The sequence below is a fragment of the Brachyhypopomus gauderio genome, chromosome 16 (genome assembly GCF_052324685.1).
Source record: "Brachyhypopomus gauderio isolate BG-103 chromosome 16, BGAUD_0.2, whole genome shotgun sequence".
NCBI classification, from domain to species: domain Eukaryota; kingdom Metazoa; phylum Chordata; class Actinopteri; order Gymnotiformes; family Hypopomidae; genus Brachyhypopomus; species Brachyhypopomus gauderio.
The window spans coordinates 15,162,400-15,181,192 of record NC_135226.1 but is presented as its reverse complement, the minus strand read 5'-3'; the positions used below and the strand labels follow the sequence as shown (position 1 = coordinate 15,181,192).

Here is an 18,793-nt window from a genome sequence, read left to right as displayed (position 1 = left end):
GCGCGCAGTTACAAAATTCGAGAGGTGCACGACCTCGCTAATCGACAGCGCGTGAGACCCTCGCGCACGGGCGGAGCCACCGCGATTACGTCATTTTCGCCGCTGACATTAGTTTAGCTTTTTTTTTGTTAAAAAATTTGTTAAGTCTGATACACTTTCTGCCATTCTCACCGCTGTGTGCTGAGTAGCTGAACCGGAGCGAAGTTGCGCATGCACGGGTCAGTTTCTCCGCTGGCTTGCTTTTTACCGGTAATAAGCAAATGCACACGGTATGATAACCGTGCATTTTAATACCGTGGTATACCGTGAAACCGGTTACCGCTGCAACCCTAGACAAGACTTAAAGTATTGTTTAGGGTCAGATATTACCAACATGTCCCCAAAGTTACCAATGTGCCCCATACATATTACCACAGTGATATTTAGGGTTCATATTACACAAAGGGCTAGAATCATTCACCAGTATGCACCCAGAGGGTCATGAGGCCATGCCTTGTAAGGGTTGGCCCCAACGCCATACCACCACCAGCCACCAGACGGAGCCGACGGGCTAATCAAGCCAGATGAGCTACACCCGCTTGATAGCCCTTATAGGCAGCTCACTAGTGATGGGCAAATGAAGCCTCTTGAAGCAATGAAGCTTTCCAACCCTTTGCTTTGCAAAAAGGTTCATTACTCGAGGCTTCATTCATCACTCACTAGTGACATCTGCTGGTGAAACTGTAACAGCCTCGTCATTCAGTTGGATCATACTTTCAAAAATGTGTAAATGCAATATTGTCACAAAGTTTCCATCAAACTCATGTTTAGTAACAGGAGAATCATTTAAATCATACTTAATTGTCATGTTTTAATTATTAAAATGATTTGTAGCCAATCTAATCCTTGACCATTAGTGGTTGTGTTGGGTTTTCTTGTATGTCATGAACGTATTTGACAATGAAGATATGTTGTACTTTACTATGTTGGGAATTGAGTGATTGTTGAGTGACTGAATATTTGGAGTTAGAAACTGATTTTTTTTAAAAACAGAATGTGTTTAAAATAATTGCTTCTTGGGGCTTCTAGATCTGGTTTGGCAGTCATGACCTGGTGGTTAGGGAAGGGAAGTGGTTAGGGAACTGGGCTTGTAATCGGAGGGTCGTGGGTTCGATCCCCAGACCTGAAGCCATGATTAAGGTGCCCCTTAACCCTCAATTGTTCACTTATATTAAAATGTAAGTCGCTCTGGATAAGGGCGTCTGCCAAATGTAAAATGTTTTTAACATTACAAATAAGGTTTGCCTCTTCCAATGGTTTTTAGTCTGTTTTTGATGTGTGAATCTGATGTACATCCTGATCAAACAAAAAGAATTTAGAACGTTCCAGATTTTAAATTTAACTACAACACGAAGCAACAGGGTTCATAGCGCTTTTATTTAGAAAAACGATACGCAAAATGAAGCAATGACGTGGCCGATGTAATGCGAGGCCTCGTTTGTTGCTGATCACGTGATTTTGCTCAATATGACACAAGCTCCGAAGCGGGGCTTCATCGGACACGCCCCTTTTTACTCGGTACACGCTTCGAAGCCTAGCTTCAGATGTCCCATCACTACAGCTCACGCCAAGATACCGCTGGAATGCTTATTCAGAGTTCTGACCCACAGTTCGGCCCATATCTTTGAGTAGAGGTTGCGGGACTTGTTCTCGGGTCTCGGGTCATTTTCTCTACTCTACAAAAAGCTGTTTCTTTGAAACTAAAACAATAAGTTTGTTCTCCATCTTTGTTTCCTATCGACTATTCTTTTGTTGGGAAGTTTATGTCTGTTTTTGCCTCACTGAATGAGAGATCCAGTCCTTCTACCCTCGACCTTCTCCTGGCTGTTCCGTTGCCCCTTTTTTCCTCACTCCCAGTTATAAGACCAATCAGTGACTGGGTCCAATCTACCCATCAACTCCATGGTGGCTCACCCAGTTCACCTCTGGCTGGCCATCACATTACATGTCTAACAAGTATCTGTCAACACAAGTCTGGCAAATTTAAAATATTGTTTAGGGTCAGATATTACCACTGTCTTGCAAATATTACCAATGTGGTATTTTAGGGTTTCATATTACACAAAGGGCTAGAATCATTCACCAATATGGACCCAGAGGGTCATGAGTGCATGCATAACAAGTGTCTGACATCACATGTCTGATCTGGCAAATTTAAGTACAAATGAGCCAAACTACCTATACTAAATCAGACAATCAATATATAAATTGGTCATAACTGACTACATTGTTTTGCATAAAAATTAAATGGCCAAATAACTATTACATAACTATACATTTTCATAGTTCATCAGACATTAAAAATGTCTGTTGAGTAATATACTATATACACACACAATTGGTACTATATCTCACCTATGAAAATACAATTGGAAATATATGAGAAACATATGAAGAAGAATTATATTACAAATTATAAAGAATTATAGGGGTGGTTTAAAAAATTGTTCTCTAACATAATTTACTCTAACAGTAATTTATTACATAAAGCAAATTGCTCTCTGAATTTGCATACATATAAATCTCCATCTAAAGCCATGTGATAACAAACCTGACAGCATAAATGAAATAAAAATTTGAATAAAATCGAGTTCCTGCCTGTGATTGGTTAGGAGAAAATGGATGAGATTAGACAATTAAGCCCTCACCTCAACGTGAGGCCAGGGATCCACCCACAGACGTTTCTGGGGCAGGAGCTGGGGCAAAATTAGCTGTGACCGAGTCACAGGGCGTTATACCACGGCCTTTGACTGAACCAACCTCATTTACTGGACACACTCAAGTACCAAACCTTGTGTTTCAAACTGCTTGTGAGTGAATGAAACAGTTAACAACTATAAATGTGAATCAGATTCAAAGAAACATGTGGACACTCCTCAGTTCTTCAGAGTCCTCAGATCTTAGCAGAGACGTCAACGGCGTGCGCCTCTTCATACCAGGTAATGGCTCCGCGCCATAGATCGTTCCACTCTGGGTCATGGAGGTAATGTACCAGTGTTTACACACGCATCGGCTAAAATAGCATTTATTGTCTGCAACAGCACAGTTGTCTGTTTTTTCCATACCACGTTTTGAATCCTGTCATAAACAATATGACAAAATCTGCATCTTGGTGAATAACTTAGGGAAAATATAAATATATTCTCTTATAGCACATAATTTGAATAAATAGGAAGGTCTATAACTTTGTAAGACGAATGAATATACATCGGTACACACAAACGTTTATAAGGCTGAAAATACATTCATGTACCTTGTATAGTGACTCTATAATATTTCATCAGTGTTCACAATTTGATTCAGAATATCACACACAAAAGATTATATAAATACTGTATGTCCTTGAAATTTATGTGAGAGGCTCATATTGCAGGATCTGTTTAAGACCTCATCCACTAGACTTCTGTGTACACAGAAAAAAATAAACAATGACTGCTTGTCATTATAAATATGTACAGTAATTACAAATCGGTTCAGAACACAGACATCTTCACGGATTTTCAAATACACAAACACTCCCGCACCAATAGTTGCTCATTTTCATATAGCATCCACAAACGGTGTAAATCTAATTGTACAAGAAAGAGAAGCATACCTTGGTTTGGCAAATTTACATTAATAAATATGAGGCTATTTTAAATTTCCTCAGTGAAAAATTGTTTCAATAAGAGCATATGTACTGTACTGCAGTACAACACAAACAGCACACAAGGAGACAATCAACATCTCTTTAACTGGTCATACTGGTCTCCTTTCATGTACTGTTATTATATACAGACTTAATATATTGATATCGTTTACAAATAAATGTCTTAATTACATCTGTATTGTTTGAATAATATGGTAGTATTATCAATATCAATAACAACAATACGACTATGAAACCAGCCTCTGCTGTATGGTAAACATTGCTGTCTTTAGCCACAAGCAACTACACCCACAGTAACTTATTTAATTTGATTCAGGTGCCACTTACAACTGCCACAGAAACAGGAGAATATGAGGCACAAAAGAAAAGCACTGACGGTCACGCCCCCCGTTGTCCATTTGCACCCACAGCCACGGATATGGAAGGCTCGCCAGAGAGGAGGGGTCCGTGGGTCCCGGCGTGGGGCCGAGGCCGCCCCCTGCTGGCGGGGAGGCCGAACAGACATGCTGCCACTATGTAGGGGTGGGGTCAGCGTCTGAGCTGCGGCTGCCTCTCGTCTGTGATGCGTATTGCTTGAGCCTTGTGGATCCCACCTTTCGAATGGGATGTTATTCGGTATGTCAATGTGTGTGGTGTGTGTGGAGCCTTAGAAGCTCTTCCGGGTTAAAGGTCGTGTTGATCACTGGACAAAGGACACAGGATGGAGCAGAGATGCCAAAAGCCCTCAGCTCAGGAACAGCGTCTCTACTCCACGTCTCTCTACTCGAGGTCGACACATCCGGGACCTTGAAAACGGTTCGGTTCCGGTGCTGCTGAGCCATCTTGGATCCCGCGCGGCTCAAGCGATCCTAGCACGCCGGACGGATACTCAAAGGCCTCTCTCACCCGCCGCACGTGCAACGGGCTCGCCAATGCGCGGCCCGTCCCAGCGGGTGGTGCGGTCTGTCCCAGCGGGTGGAGCGGCAGGAGCTGGGTGGGGTTGAGAGGTAAAGGCCCTGTGGGACAGGAACAGAGAGGAGCTGAAGGGATGAGCCCACACTGCGCTAATCAAGGCCCTCCGCGTCCGCTCGGCGAGAGACAGATCCACTGCTCCAGGACTAGCACGGCCCCACCCTCTTAAAGCCAATATTAATTTCACATCAAGCCACGGCTGGATTCAGCGCGCGCTCAATTCCATCTTCGGATCACCGGAACCGCCAACACAGGACACGACCGGACATTTGAATTTGCATTTCAGCAGCCAAGAGGGAAGTGAGAGAGCAGAGTGGGAGGTGTGGTGCTGTCAGACGATCCCAGAGCATCTCCCAATAATAGCTCGACCCTGGGCCTGGTCATGAATATGGATGTGACAGTGCAGAAAGGGGGGGGGGGGGGACTGCTCCGTCAGGGAAACTAGAAGCACGCCGACTCTTTCCTTACAATCTATCGACTCGTGTGTGACTGCACAAAAAATGCAGCCAGATCTCACAGGCGACGGCTCTTTTCAGAAATCCTCTGAAATCGAATTTTAAATAACAGACTTGAATGATTCACACCTTTAAAAGTGAGAATATCAAGGGAAAAATACCAAAAAAAAAAAAAACTTCTTAAATTATACCCAGTTTAGTGCTTCCAGATGAGGGTCTTACCTGGACCACGTCAGCTGAGAAACTCTTCCTCTCCTCCTTCCTCCCTCTCTCTTTCTCTCTGGTCAGGGAGTGGTGTCGCCGCGGTGCCCGGCCGCACGCACCCAGAAGGCATGGCCACCCGCCACTCCGCCTCCGTGGTCCTTGTCGGACTCTGGCTGGCTCTGAGCGCGCTCGGGCTTGGGGTTGGGTGTGGCGGGCGGCTCGGGCTGCTGCACGGACATCGTGCGCCGCAGGTGCGGACGCTTGCACAGGAAGTCCGGTTTGGCCGACAGGCCGAAGGAGCCCTTACGCAGCACCATTCGTACAGACGAGGTTTTCTTGGGTCGGGCCCGGTGCCCGAACTGCAGCGTCGAGAGATGTGCGGCGTAGCCCTCGCTCAGGAACTGCATGCGAAAGGGGCCGGGGCATGGGGAGGGGCGGGGCCGGGATAGGGGGCGGGGCAGGGGCGCCACGTGGTGGTCAGGAGAGCAGAGAATGGGGAAGAAAGGAAAAGACCACACAAACAAAAGGAAAAGCGAAAAGAAAAGAACAGGATGTAAACAGCTGCTCGAATGGAATTTTCCAGAGAAGCGAGAATCGCTGGCACCATGGATTTGTACTTGTTAACAAAAGGAAGAAAACAGAAGAAAGTCACCTGACATTGATTCTGGTACTTCTTGGACGGTCTGCCCACTATATAGATCTGACTGGGGCTGAGGCCCAGCATGCTGTAGACGGAGATATCCTTCATAGAGCCGTAGGCAGAGTTGATCTTAATGTGACACTAACAACAGGAGAAAAGGAGGACTTTTTCCAGACAGCCTCAGGTGTGGTGAAAAGGTGTGTGTGTGTGCGCGAGCGTGCGATTGTGTCTGTGCTTGTGCGTGTGATTGTGTGTGAGGAATCAAAGAAATATAATGATGCTGTGTGAGATGCAGCAGACAAGAGCACCAGCGAGAAAGAGTCATGGAAGGAGCCAGACACTTCATTATAAACAGGAAGTGAGGTAACAAGTTACGTAACCCTGCTGGTACACTTCACCTCCTGCATCAAGTTCCTGAGGAAGATAGTCTTCTGGCGCAGGGGATCGTGCACCAGGCCCTCGGAGAAGAAGATCATGCCCTGGGGAAAGTTGTGCTGAGACAGCCATGACACCACCCTCTGCTTCTGCATGTCTGGACGGCCCGTGATGTAGATGATCAGGTAGCCCAGGTCCTGCCAGTGTCTGAACACAAGGATTCCCCCATCAAAGATTCCCAACTGGGCTTCTAAAACTATGGCCTTCTCCTTCTAAAACAGTCATTTAAAGCAGTTAGCAGATCTGTTAGCAGATCATGCTATGTGATTTTTCGTTACTTTACATTATTATATATATGCGCCACTCTACATTGCCCCCCCCCCCCCACACACACACACACACACACACACACGTCACACATCTCTCAAAGGTCAGCAACCTCTTTCTCCTTCAGTTTCCATATCCTTACTACTTGCTCCCTCACTCACTCGCTCCCTCCCTCCCTCCCTCTCTTCCTCTCTCTTCCTCCGCCCAACTCTCTCATACATCCCCCTGCCCACCTAACCACATCCACGGCTCCTGGCCGCACTTTCGGATCACTGCCCATGATGGAGACGCTGGCTGCGAAGGAGCCGTCAATGCTGAACACCACACACTCCATCCCATGAGGCAACACGGTGAGAAAAGCCTCAGCACTCGTCTGGTCTCCCCTGCAGCGAATATTAGAGAGAAATAGAGAAAAGAATATGAGAAAACTCAGACAGCACTAGAGAAAGGTGGATTATCTTTAGCACACACTGCACCGGATGTGTTGAGATTAATTTTAACGCCTGCTGGAACATATCCCGCTGTGTTTAACAATTCACTCAAGCATTCATGTAACGCAACAGTGAATAAAACAGCATTTAACTAGAAATTACAGAGACTGACACGTACAAAGTCAGGCATCGTTGGGAGAACTAACCACTGGCACTGACTTACTTGACGACCATTTTGATTGGGTAAACCCCCAAGGGCTGCTTCTTGTCATCAGGGATGGTGTAGGACACTCTGCCACTGTTGTTGGTGACCTCGGTGTCAAAGTGCACCCAGCGACCTGACTGTGGCTGAGTCATGAGATATATATCCACCTGTGTGTGTGTGTGTGTGTGTGTGTGTGTGTGTGTGTGTGTGTGTGTGTGAGAGAGAGAGAGAGATTGAGCAGTCGAAACTATATAAAGAACTCAGATGTGATCTTGATGATCAGATTGGAGTTCAGTTGATTAGGCATCACCTTCTCTCCTGTCAGAGTCACCATGTCCAGGGGGCCATACATGAAGCGTCCAACCAGAGTCTGTTGTCCCTCCTCTGTGGCAATAACATCGTTCACCCTGTGGTTGGCAGTGACGTTCTGCGTGAGTAGGGTGAGAGAGGGTGGGGTCAGAGTTCACCGTATTTTACGTTGTTCCTACACCTCCCATCGTCTTCCTTTCCTGGTAATGCTGGCTCAGAAGAACGCATCAGGTCACGACGCACAGCCACAGCGTCACACCATCATACCGCCACACCGTCATACCGCCACACCGACATACCGTCACACCGTCATACCGCCACACCGTCATACCGCCACACCGATATACCGCCACACCGTCATACCGCCACACCGTCATACCGTCACACCGCTGTCTTCCAGACTACGCTTAAGCATTCAGCACAGGCGACAGCTGAAAGAACGGGTCATGTCTCTGCGGTGACCTGAAGAGGGAGTCGCACCGCCGCGGTGGCCGAAAAAGGGGGTCGTGTCTCCGCGGTGGCTGAAAGAGTGAGTCGCGTGCCTCCGCAACCCTTCCACACTAATCCTGCTCTCCCATAAATTTCGCTCCAGGAAGCCCAAGCCACCGCGAGCCTGCAGGAAATAAATCCCGAAGCCTTTGCTGAGGTAGTCAGGATGGGGAAATGAAGGCGCCCAGAAACACTGACCCATGCAGATTCTGATGCGTACTGGTTATACGCGGGAAACGTAGCTGGCTGTCATGGAAATATGTATGCAGGGGTCCAATTTAGTTTGTGAGCAGCAAGAAATCACTGTGTCAGGACTGTGTTAGTTTGCTTTCGGTTGAACCCTGAGCTGAGCAGTGCAGTTCCCCAGACATCATCATGCAGGTTAGACGTCCATCGCTGTCTACTGAGAACATGTTTACAGTGTTACTTTTACCCCTGACTTTCCTTACGACAGCTATGTTGAATAAAGGAACACCAGTGTCCCTGCTGTGAAACCCACGTGCAAAGTGCAAATGATATAACTGAAAGTTACGCACACCGCAATCCTTGAGATTAATGTGAACATGACAGCCCTGCGTGGATTTAAACTTTCATCATAGAGAGCCACTCTAAAAATCATTAGTCCAGATGAGCTAATGAGCCTGATTGAGCAGATTTGTCTTTTAGTGAAGCAGTTAAACATATTTGCATATTAAATAAGTCAGTCAATAATTTATTCTCACCAGTGTCCGTGCTAAAATGCCATGATTGGGTTGTACAGTTATACATACATATGCAGACATAGAGGCACACAAACACACACATATGAGGATGAATCCCACTGACACAACATTCAGACATCTGCAGTGAGATACTAGTCGTGCCGGCAAAGACAACCGCAGCTGGCCGGCCAGGGTGGGACACAGAGAGGGCACGTACAGACGTGTAGCTGTGTGGATGTCCACAGCACAGAGCACAAACCTGACCAGACACACACACACACACACACACACACACACACACACGCACACACGCACACACGCGCACACGCGCACACGCGCACACGCGCACACGCGCACACGCGCACACGCACACACACACACACACACACACACACACACACACACACACACACACACACACACACACAATGTCTGAGAATGGAAATATGGGCTTCACAAAGTCTACAGAAAGCAAACACGTATCCAGAAATGCTCGCGTTTGGCGTGAGCGCGTGAAACCCCAGCACGCCCTCCGATCAACACCCCTCAAGAACAATCAGTGTTCATCTGCAGGCTGAACACTGCAAAACTGCACAAATTCTACATCAGGGTCCCGTTGATCAAAACAATCTCCTTTGACAAAGACGCACTGACAGTGACGGAATATTCCAGCGTGCTATATTTAACCCTGCTGAAACACCGGAGAGAGCTGAACGACTGGGTCCTTCTTTTTTTTTTTGGTGAACGACGTAGCTGATATATGAGCGCGCAGGGGCACAGGCGGAGTCGCGCTGGGTAATTGTGTTGTTTGAGCTCGGTGCCGAGGCTCAAGGTGAGGCGGCAGACTCACTCACACACCGCACTACTGTGGAGTGTTTGAGGAGCTCAATTTACCACCACCACCACCACCACCAAGGATATTTTTAGCCCTTCTACCTTCTTCCACAAAATCAGGGGGCTCAACTGCTGCCTGCGGTGGCATTTGAGCGATGGAGTGTGTGTGTGTGTGTGTGTGTGTGTGTGTGTGTGTGTGTGTGTGTGTGTGTGTGTGTGTGTGATGTGAGTTTTTAAGCGGGAGTCTCGCGTAGCTGATACTGAGAGCGAAATGAGACAAATATTCAACACACTGGACAAAAAGTGTCCTAATTAATTAGAACGGGATTTTATCAAATACGTTGTTCAGGCATAACATGGCAGTGAGGATGTGCAGAAATGAGCACACCAAGATGGGGCTGGGGGGACGAGGGACATGTCCTCACCCTCAGTTTGACGTGTGTGCGTCTCCGTAGCCACTTCTCCCTGGGGCTGGACGGGGAGAAGGAGGTGGAGTCTGAACGGTCCGCCTCCTGCGCCTTCACGCAGTCGCAGCGCAACACCTGTCAATCACACAGACACACAGGGCTAAGCAGTGACTCCTCCCCCTCAGCAGGGCAGGCGTGACCCGCCTCACACCCTCCCTTCGTCCAGAAACCCCAAACCTGACTAATGCTGCCAGACTACGCAAGCGCCATTCCACATACCACAAAAAGATCCAATTATACCTCCATTTCTTCTCGTGTCATTTAAGGTGATATTGAATCTGGTTCATCCAATCAAATTGGCCCACCAGAAAGCTGTCTATACACTATGGCTCCAGTAATCTGCTCCACAAACGGCAGTGAGACAGGCTCTGTTCATTCTCCTGCTCACGGTGAGACAGTGGAAGCCATGTCTCACACCATAGACTAGGTTCAACCTAATGAAAACCTGGGAGATTTAACGAGAAGGACAGTCCCGGGAAAACTAGGACAGGAGGGATTCTCGGTACTACCGGGGTAACACCATCGTGCTCTATTACCCCGCAGGGTGGTAGCTGTATGTGGTACCTGTCTGAGCAGGAACGCCACCACATCAGTGGACTCCCAGTAAGAAGCATGGAAGAGGTGAGGCAGAGCTACAGTGGGGAAGGCAGTCAGGACGTCAGGACAATACAGGGCATAATCCAGCCGTTTGGAGCCCCACCAGCTGCTGGAGACTGAAACACACACACACACACGCACACACGCACACACGCACACGCACACACACACGCACACACATACACACACACATACACACACACACACACACACACACACACACACACTATAAAAAAATCCACATTTCCAACATGAGGCCTTCTGCTAATTACAATACGAAAAGGGTCACTGGTGCTCATCATACCTAAACAAACCTGTTCCTACAATACTAATGCATTCCCAATTAAAGCTATTAAAGCCTTCAGCGCAACAATGACGGCAGCTCAGACGCTTTGCTGTGAGTGTAGCCACAGGAATCTCGCCGCTCTGAACAGTTCACCTGAAGGAGAACCCGTGCTCTGGTACCTGGGTGTTTCGAGAGGGATGAGTCACCATGTGCCAACCTCCGCACACACCGGCTGGGACGGGGCAGGTGTATCTGCGCCTGCTTTGCTCCCACGCCGCCCACTCACCGTTGGCGATGGCGCAGCTCAGCTTTCCTTCCCAGCATCCCGAGGCCTGGCTGTCCGTGCTGGTCAAGCTGGCCCTGCGGGTCCCGCCCCCCGGCCGTCTGCCTGCCCCGCCCGCCTCGTCCGCCTTCACGCCGCCCCCGTCCAGGAACACGTCGGCGTGGCTGTGGATGTCATCCGCTGGGAGGGCAGACAGGGGGGGCTGGTGAGTGGAGCGAGATCAGCGACGCCCGATGTGAATTATGCCTCCAGCAAACCTCACTCTCCCACTGGAGGACAGAGACCGTTCTCTGGCAATGATCAGTTCAGAATTCATTTGAATCCCTTAAGGATTATGCAAAACACATCCACAATATATGTTTAGATTACAATTGGATATGTTTTCCCCTTAGGTATAGTGATGATTAACTGGCTTAAAAATAAACTTTTCAAACTCTGAAGTCAAGCACTCATTTAATAATAACTATAAATAGGCCAAAGGGCATTACACATCAGACCCTTGTTTTCCAGTTATCTGCCCTCTCTTCAGACTGTCCTCTCTGTGTGCTGGGAGACTGACATTTAATGGACTCAAAACCTTAATACATTTACTCCATGGCACAGCAGGCGATGGCTTATGGGTGTTTACTGCCACTCCACACAGCAAGACTTTGTTTCACTTACTCCCAAGTGTCACATCCAGTTGCGGCAGCGAAACAGATCTTAAAAGCTTCCACGTGTAGGTTAAGCCCTTTCTCCTCTCCCACGTTACTTGAGCGTTAACCATATCTAATATCTCCCCGTATGCTACGGCCTCTTACAAGCACTCTGTGTTTTCTAACAAAGCATGCTTTCATTACACAGAACACCAGAGTGGAAAACAGAACATTAAGCACTGCCACACCTGAGGATTCAGACACAGCTCACTAAATACACATTCACGTGTGTGTGTGTGTGTGTGTGTGTGTGTGCGTGTGCACTCCCGCGTGTCGACCCGGTCATGTGTGTGCATGTAGCGGGCTGCTAAACAGCCAATCGCGGCTGCTCTGCGGTCGGCATAGTCTCTTCTCATTTGACAGTGAAAGACAGTGGTGAGCAGTAGTGCAAGCAGCTGGGAGATTGTGACCAACCACAGACAGAGATCCAGCAGGGACCCATTTGGGGGGGGGCACCGAGGAGGGGCGACCCAGACAGCAGGGGAGACGGAGGACGTACGGATAGTGCCCGACGATGGCACGCTCGTGAATCCTAAGCAGACGGAGCCCTATCAGAACGGCTCATCAGAAACGCCACCTGAATCTGTATCGCCTTCCCTCCCCCGTGGTCTCCAAACGGCAGGGGAGCAAACGCACGGAATGTGGCCGCCGTCTGACGTGAGCGATGCCCCGCGTTCAACGCCCGCAAACCCCCCAGCGGTGGGGCATGGGGGACGTGGGACACGTCTGCCCCGTTTTGAACCCCCCCTCCTTGGCCAGCCTGACCTTCCGTTTTCCCGTTAGGCTCAAGAGCCACAGACGCTCGCTCTAATTTCCCATGTCACTAAAGAGGCGGGAGTTCGCCGGGGGGAATGCTAATACGCTGGCAGGACTTTCAGGTGCGTGGTCCAGAATCACGCGTCGCTAATAACGGAACGAGGCCCGATGAACAAGCGGAAGTACTTCGGGCTTTATAGACACACGACGCCGGTCCCAGGAGTGTGATCGCCACATTTCATTAGTAGATTAGTTGTTGAACTGATTAGGAATATGAGTGATGAAGGCATTGATTCAGCTCCCTAATATGTAGTACATGAGAGAGGACACTGAAGGTGAACAGTGACATTGGTCCCTTTTGATAGATACGTTCATTACAGGGGAAAAAAATTAATCTGACTTTATACTGACACTACCCTGGAGAATTATTGCATCACATATTTATTGTCATGCCCCCCCCATTTGTGTTAGTCCATCCCTCTTTCTTTTTTCTTGACTCTGAAATGCTGAGAGAGCATGACAGAGAGTGAGATGAGAGACAATGGTGAGGACAATAGAGAGAGACAGAAAGACATGGACTGAGAGACATAGCTAGTCAGGCCTAAGCATGGCAATGTCTGGTGCTTGTCTTCTCAAATAAAGGGTAAAGAGAAAGAAAGAGAGAGAGAGAGTGTGTATGCGTGTGAGTGAGAGAGAAAAACAAGCCTGTTTTTGGACATGAAATAACCTACGCAGATGAAACACTCCTGGGAGGCGATCAGAAAAAAGAAGGAAAAAAAAAAACCCTGACAAGACATGGACATACAGCATGAAATACAGCCAGAGTCTCGCCAGGCTCATGCTAGCTAGACGAGGACCAGGAGACCTTGAGAAGAAGATTGGTTTGAAGAGGAGATGTGTAGGCCAAGCACAGTGTGCCAGGCCCCCTGTGCCACCCCGGGCAGGGCGGGAGGGAAGAGGAGCTTGGAGCTTGAGGGGTGATGAAGACTGAGAAAATAAAGAAAATAAATGGAAGCTTCCGGAAGTGTTCCAGAGAGTCATGAGAAAAACAACTTTTCAGCGCTTGCCATCACCAGTCACACAACTGCGGCTCTCAGCCTCTTGCCATAACTCACATGTCTAGGATGAATGGCTCTGAATTTCAAATCAGTCAACAATGTGAGGGAAAAAACCATAAACAAGCAAACAGCCCAGCTATTCCTGGACATTAGCGCCATTAATCACATTAAATGGCCTGCAGAGTGGATCTGTGATCACAGTAATGGTGGAACTATCTTACACATGGAAGGCAACTCTGGAGACACTCCATGTGACAACAATAATTAATTACTACATATACTACATTAAACCAGTGTGTGTGTGTGTGTGTGTGTGTGTGTGTGTGTGTGTGTGTGTATGTGTGTGTGTGTGTGTTGGTAGTGAGAGTGTGTGTGCATGCACGCCTGCACATTTGAGAGTACACATGCGTGTTTCCTAGTATTCATTTGCTGCTATCAATCCACATTCTGTGTCTAACAATCAGTTTGCCAGCCGTGCCATAGTCAGTGCAGTGACACTTACAAAAGTCGCCTAACAAAGTCACTGTTTTTTTTCCCCTCACAGTTTCATCCTTCTATTTTTGGATGACTGCAGCCATGACACAAGATCACAATTTTAATAAGTGTCGCCGTGAGCAGCCATAATATTAATGTCAATAGAGTCACCTGTCAAAGACTTTATGTATATAATTACATATTATGCTCATAATCGAATTCTCTGGGACTTTCTTTTTTTAACTTCTGATATGTAGGTTATGTTCCATTTTCTCTGCTGCAAAAACGTTTTCTCCTATGAAACCGTATGCTGAAAACCTTCAGAGATGCTCGTCCTAGTTACTGTTTTATTTATTTATTTTCTGCCGAGAGCCTAGTTTAAAAGACAGGGCAACACTACAGTGGAAGCAGGTTAAACAATGTACAGGTTAAATGAATGTACGACGCTCTCGAGGTTCTATGTGAGGGGCGTGGCCTACTCGGGTTAGCTGTTTAGGGGAACAGCGGGACGGGGGTGTGTCCCCAGTCCCCAGTCACTGTTTTTATTGGTTAGATTGGGTGTCGGGCTGCATCCTGGCACTCTCCGTATCAGCACTGGTTAACATGACAGCTCCAACCAGAGAGAGAAACATTTTGCATATGCAAGGCTAAATCTGCCCGTGGTTGAGCAAAAGAGAGAGAACAAAATATGAGTGGTGTGGGATGTTTACACAGCTAAAGAAACAGCACTCCTGCCGTGGAGGACCACGTGCCTCAAATACAGAACAGGCAATGCAGCCTTCTACCAAACCAATCAAGCAGTCAGGGGAGAAAAAAAAAGATTGAAACAACGATCACAAACCCAGTTCAGAAGTACAGAGCGTGTTCGACTATCACGGGCAGCCTGGTCCTCACCGATGAGGGTGGAGCGCCCGTCGCCCAGCGGGTGGCGCTGGTACCGGGGCATGGAGAACGGAGGCAGGCGGTGGAAGCTGGCGTGCAGGAGGGGCTCCAGGCGCGAGGCCGAGGGGTCGGACGGGTAGAAGAGGTTGAAGATCTGGGAGCAGGCGGGCCGCAACTGAGGCACTGCAGGAAAGAAGGAGACAGACACGTTTCAGGAGGAAGTGGAAGTGGGGGGGAGGGGGGGGGGGGGTGTTCTAAAAGACGGAGGTGGAGGGGTAACTGGAGGGTGTCGTAACGTGGCGACCTCGCTGAAGCCGCCATCGCCACACTGCAAATCAGTCGGGAATTCTTGAGCGTAAGTCGAAATGACCTGCCAGGTGGATACTCGTAGTGTATTCAGAGGATGGAGTGTCAAGTGGAGTGTGCAGGGGAATGTTGATTTTTTGGCGGTGTGTGTGTGTATGAGAGCATGTGTGTGTGTGTGTGTGTGTGTGTGTGTGTGTGTGTGTGTGTGTGTGTGTGTGTGTGTGTGTGTGTGCGTGTGCAGAATCCTCACCCTGGACTGATGGAAGCACAGTATGTCTCATGGCTAACACCAGCCCAAGAGGGCAGCCCAACAGGAAACACTCCGCAACCTCAAAATCAAAGCGGCCTGGATTCATTGCCGGACTGCTGCCTGCTGATTTAAGATCCCCTCCATCCTGTATCAGACTACATACACGCACAAACACAAACAACCCAAACGTCAGTGCATCAATCCAAAGCTAAAGACAGTAACACAAGTGCATTGTACACATAAGTGTATAGGCTTCGGTTTTCAGTGTTGTTATAAAACATGGACGTGGTGACTAAGACCGAGGTCTTCTTCATATACATGAATCGACTGACACTCCAGCAGATATACTGACAAATACAGACAATTCCATGAACATTTTAAAAGAAACGTTTTAAAAGATTTTTTCATTTGTAATTAGTATTGGAAACACCAAAATGCAGAAATGCAAAAGCGCAGAAATGGAGGAATGCAGAGAGAAACCATGTTCAAACATGAAATTCCAGCACCATGGAACTCCATGATGACAGGCCTACCAAACAGCACCAAAGAATAAGTTATGGATCTTGCCCCTAAAACAAATCACCATTACATGACGTGCATTATTCATTTAACATTAAATACTTGGTTAATTGAAAATCTAACATTAATCTAACATCAATTAACATCTTCATCTTAATATATTCTGCATTGTTTCATAAGCACATGAATGCACCAGCATACCAACAGCAAAGCTACGTTTGGGTATTTCATTTCCTGTATTGCCGATGTCATCTCTGCCATATTGTAGGAGCAAATTGAAAAGGCTAATTGAAATTGATAAAGCTAACAGAGAAGCACTAGCAAGGAAATGGAACAGGCGGTTTTCATTTACGTAGCAGAACCCGTACAAGACACACCAAGTAACTTTAAATAGCAACTTCATTGTTGGAGCATGTGGAATGGGGAAGCAGAGGTCATAGCTAGAATGTCCTGACAGAGGAACAATAAACATGCTGGCGGTTTGATTATTTATTGTGGGTGGTAAACCGCTGATACCGCTAACTCAATGATAACCCACTTATTGTGCTTTGAATTTTTTAACCCCTCAAAGTTCAAAGATCTACCAGGTAGACCAGATATTCTCTCCTCACTCTGTGAGCTAACCAACTGACTAACCTTTCATATTGATTCTGTAGGTAATGGATAACTCAAAGTAGTTGCTGAGCAATACGATTTAAGCTCTTAGTCACTAAATAAGCTGAAGCTGATAACAGAGCTCAGTCAATTCATTAAGTAAGCATCAAGCCTGAACATTAAATGTCCATACAGATGACCAATAACAGTATTAAGAGTCTGTCCTGATGATTTATGAGTCTGTTCTGATGATTCATGGGTCTGTTCTGATGATTCATGGGTCTGTTCTGATGATTCATGGGTCTGTTCTGATGATTCATGAGTCTGTTCTGATGATTCATGAGTCTGTTCTGATGATTCATGGGTCTGTCCTGATGATTCATGGGTCTGTCCTGATGATTCATGAGTCTGTTCTGATGATTCATGGGTCTGTCCTGATGATTCATGGGTCTGTTCTGATGATTCATGAGTCTGTTCTGATGATTCATGGGTCTGTCCTGATGATTCATGGGTCTGTCCTGATGATTCATGGGTCTGTTCTGATGATTCATGAGAAAACAAGCCACACTGAGCAGATGTGTGACCAAACGCTGTCCCGGTCAGAGTCAAAGGTGTCTCTCCAGATCCACATATCAGCATCCAGGTTTGCTACAGAGATGACTTGAAACGAATCTTTAAAAAAAGGATGAAAAGAATTGCACATGGCGAACAATTCCTTCATTCAGCCTTTATGTTGTCCCCAGTGGAGTATTATTATATCTGTGTAGGTTCGGCCTCTGCAGACAATATGACATCAAGATACAAAGACACCCAGACCTACTGCAGCCATGACATGCAGCTCGCTTTTCCCATTCAGGCCACTGCCATTAACATTTATCTGTGGTAACCAGCCAAAGCTTCGGTCTCGTTTCATATCATCTGGCCGTCCTTAATAAGGAACGGCCCCATTCATCATCACCGAGCAAACAGGTCACTGCTCCACAAACACAGTGCCTGCAAATCTGTGGAGCTGTTTCAGCAGGCATCAGCATGCATGGAATTCATAGTTAAAAAAACATTTCCACCCAATCCAGCAATATATTTCACAACCAAGGGAGTTTACATAATTTGACTTAATTCACTTATTTGTCTGCATTAAAGGCCAAATCCAATTTGAGGGTTTCACTAAAGTCATTTGCAAAGATATATTACTTGTGGGTATCTCCGAAAATGCTTGCAATAATAGGATAGGAATTTATATTTGTATGATATTTACACAATTTACATATAAATGTGAATATATAGACTTATTTATAATATTTACATAACCATTTCCCCTTTCCCAATGAAAGTACAGTATCAATATATGGCATCATGATATCATCATTAATCCTTCACTGAGCATCTAGACCGGCCAATAAGAACACTGGGTACCAGGTACAGGTGTCCCAGCGTTTAGGCAGAAATATGGACCCTCAGCAGGACTGGGGTGTCCCAAGGACTGGGTTGGGAAACACCAATATAGACACATTCAGGTCATTCTGTGTACATTTAACAGCCTTCCACACTCTCTGATGTGATTGATGATGACTCCCACATGGTGGTAGGCCTCTCTGGACATGTTCACACCTGCCTGAGCCTCAAAGATTACAGCTAGAAAAAGTATTAGAATTAGAATTAGGCATTCTAATTCTAATTCTAATATGACTGATTTGATGCCTAGAATCATATTAGAATTAGAATTAGGCATTCTAATTCTAATAGGATTGATTTGATGCCTAGAAACATATTAGAATTAGAATTAGGTGTTCTAATTCTAATTCTAATATGACTGATGATGCCTAGAAACATATTAGAATTAGAATTAGGCATTGTAATTCTAATTCTAACATGATTGATGATGCCTCCGGCATGGTGGCAGGCATCTCTGGACATGTTCAAACCTCTGCGTAGGCCTCAAAGATTACAGCTAGAAACAATCGATGTGACACCATGACAACACAACAGTCCACCCCCCCCCCCCCCCCCCCCCCCAACT

General features: G+C 46.8%; 1 protein-coding gene across 1 annotated transcript in view; it reads right to left on the bottom strand.

Moving 5' to 3' along the window:
* Positions 1 to 1,212: 1,212 nt before the first annotated feature.
* Positions 1,213 to 18,793, bottom strand: part of pitpnm3 (PITPNM family member 3) — a 56,924-nt gene continuing 39,343 nt past the window's right edge. Inside the window, 12 exon segments of the mRNA XM_076976336.1 lie at positions 1,213 to 4,683; positions 5,317 to 5,699; positions 5,951 to 6,079; positions 6,337 to 6,520; positions 6,874 to 7,023; positions 7,295 to 7,443; positions 7,587 to 7,703; positions 10,035 to 10,151; positions 10,641 to 10,789; positions 11,246 to 11,422; positions 15,120 to 15,290; positions 15,664 to 15,818. Coding sequence (XP_076832451.1) covers positions 5,379 to 5,699; positions 5,951 to 6,079; positions 6,337 to 6,520; positions 6,874 to 7,023; positions 7,295 to 7,443; positions 7,587 to 7,703; positions 10,035 to 10,151; positions 10,641 to 10,789; positions 11,246 to 11,422; positions 15,120 to 15,290; positions 15,664 to 15,818 — 1,819 coding nt within the window. The 3' untranslated portion in view covers positions 1,213 to 4,683; positions 5,317 to 5,378.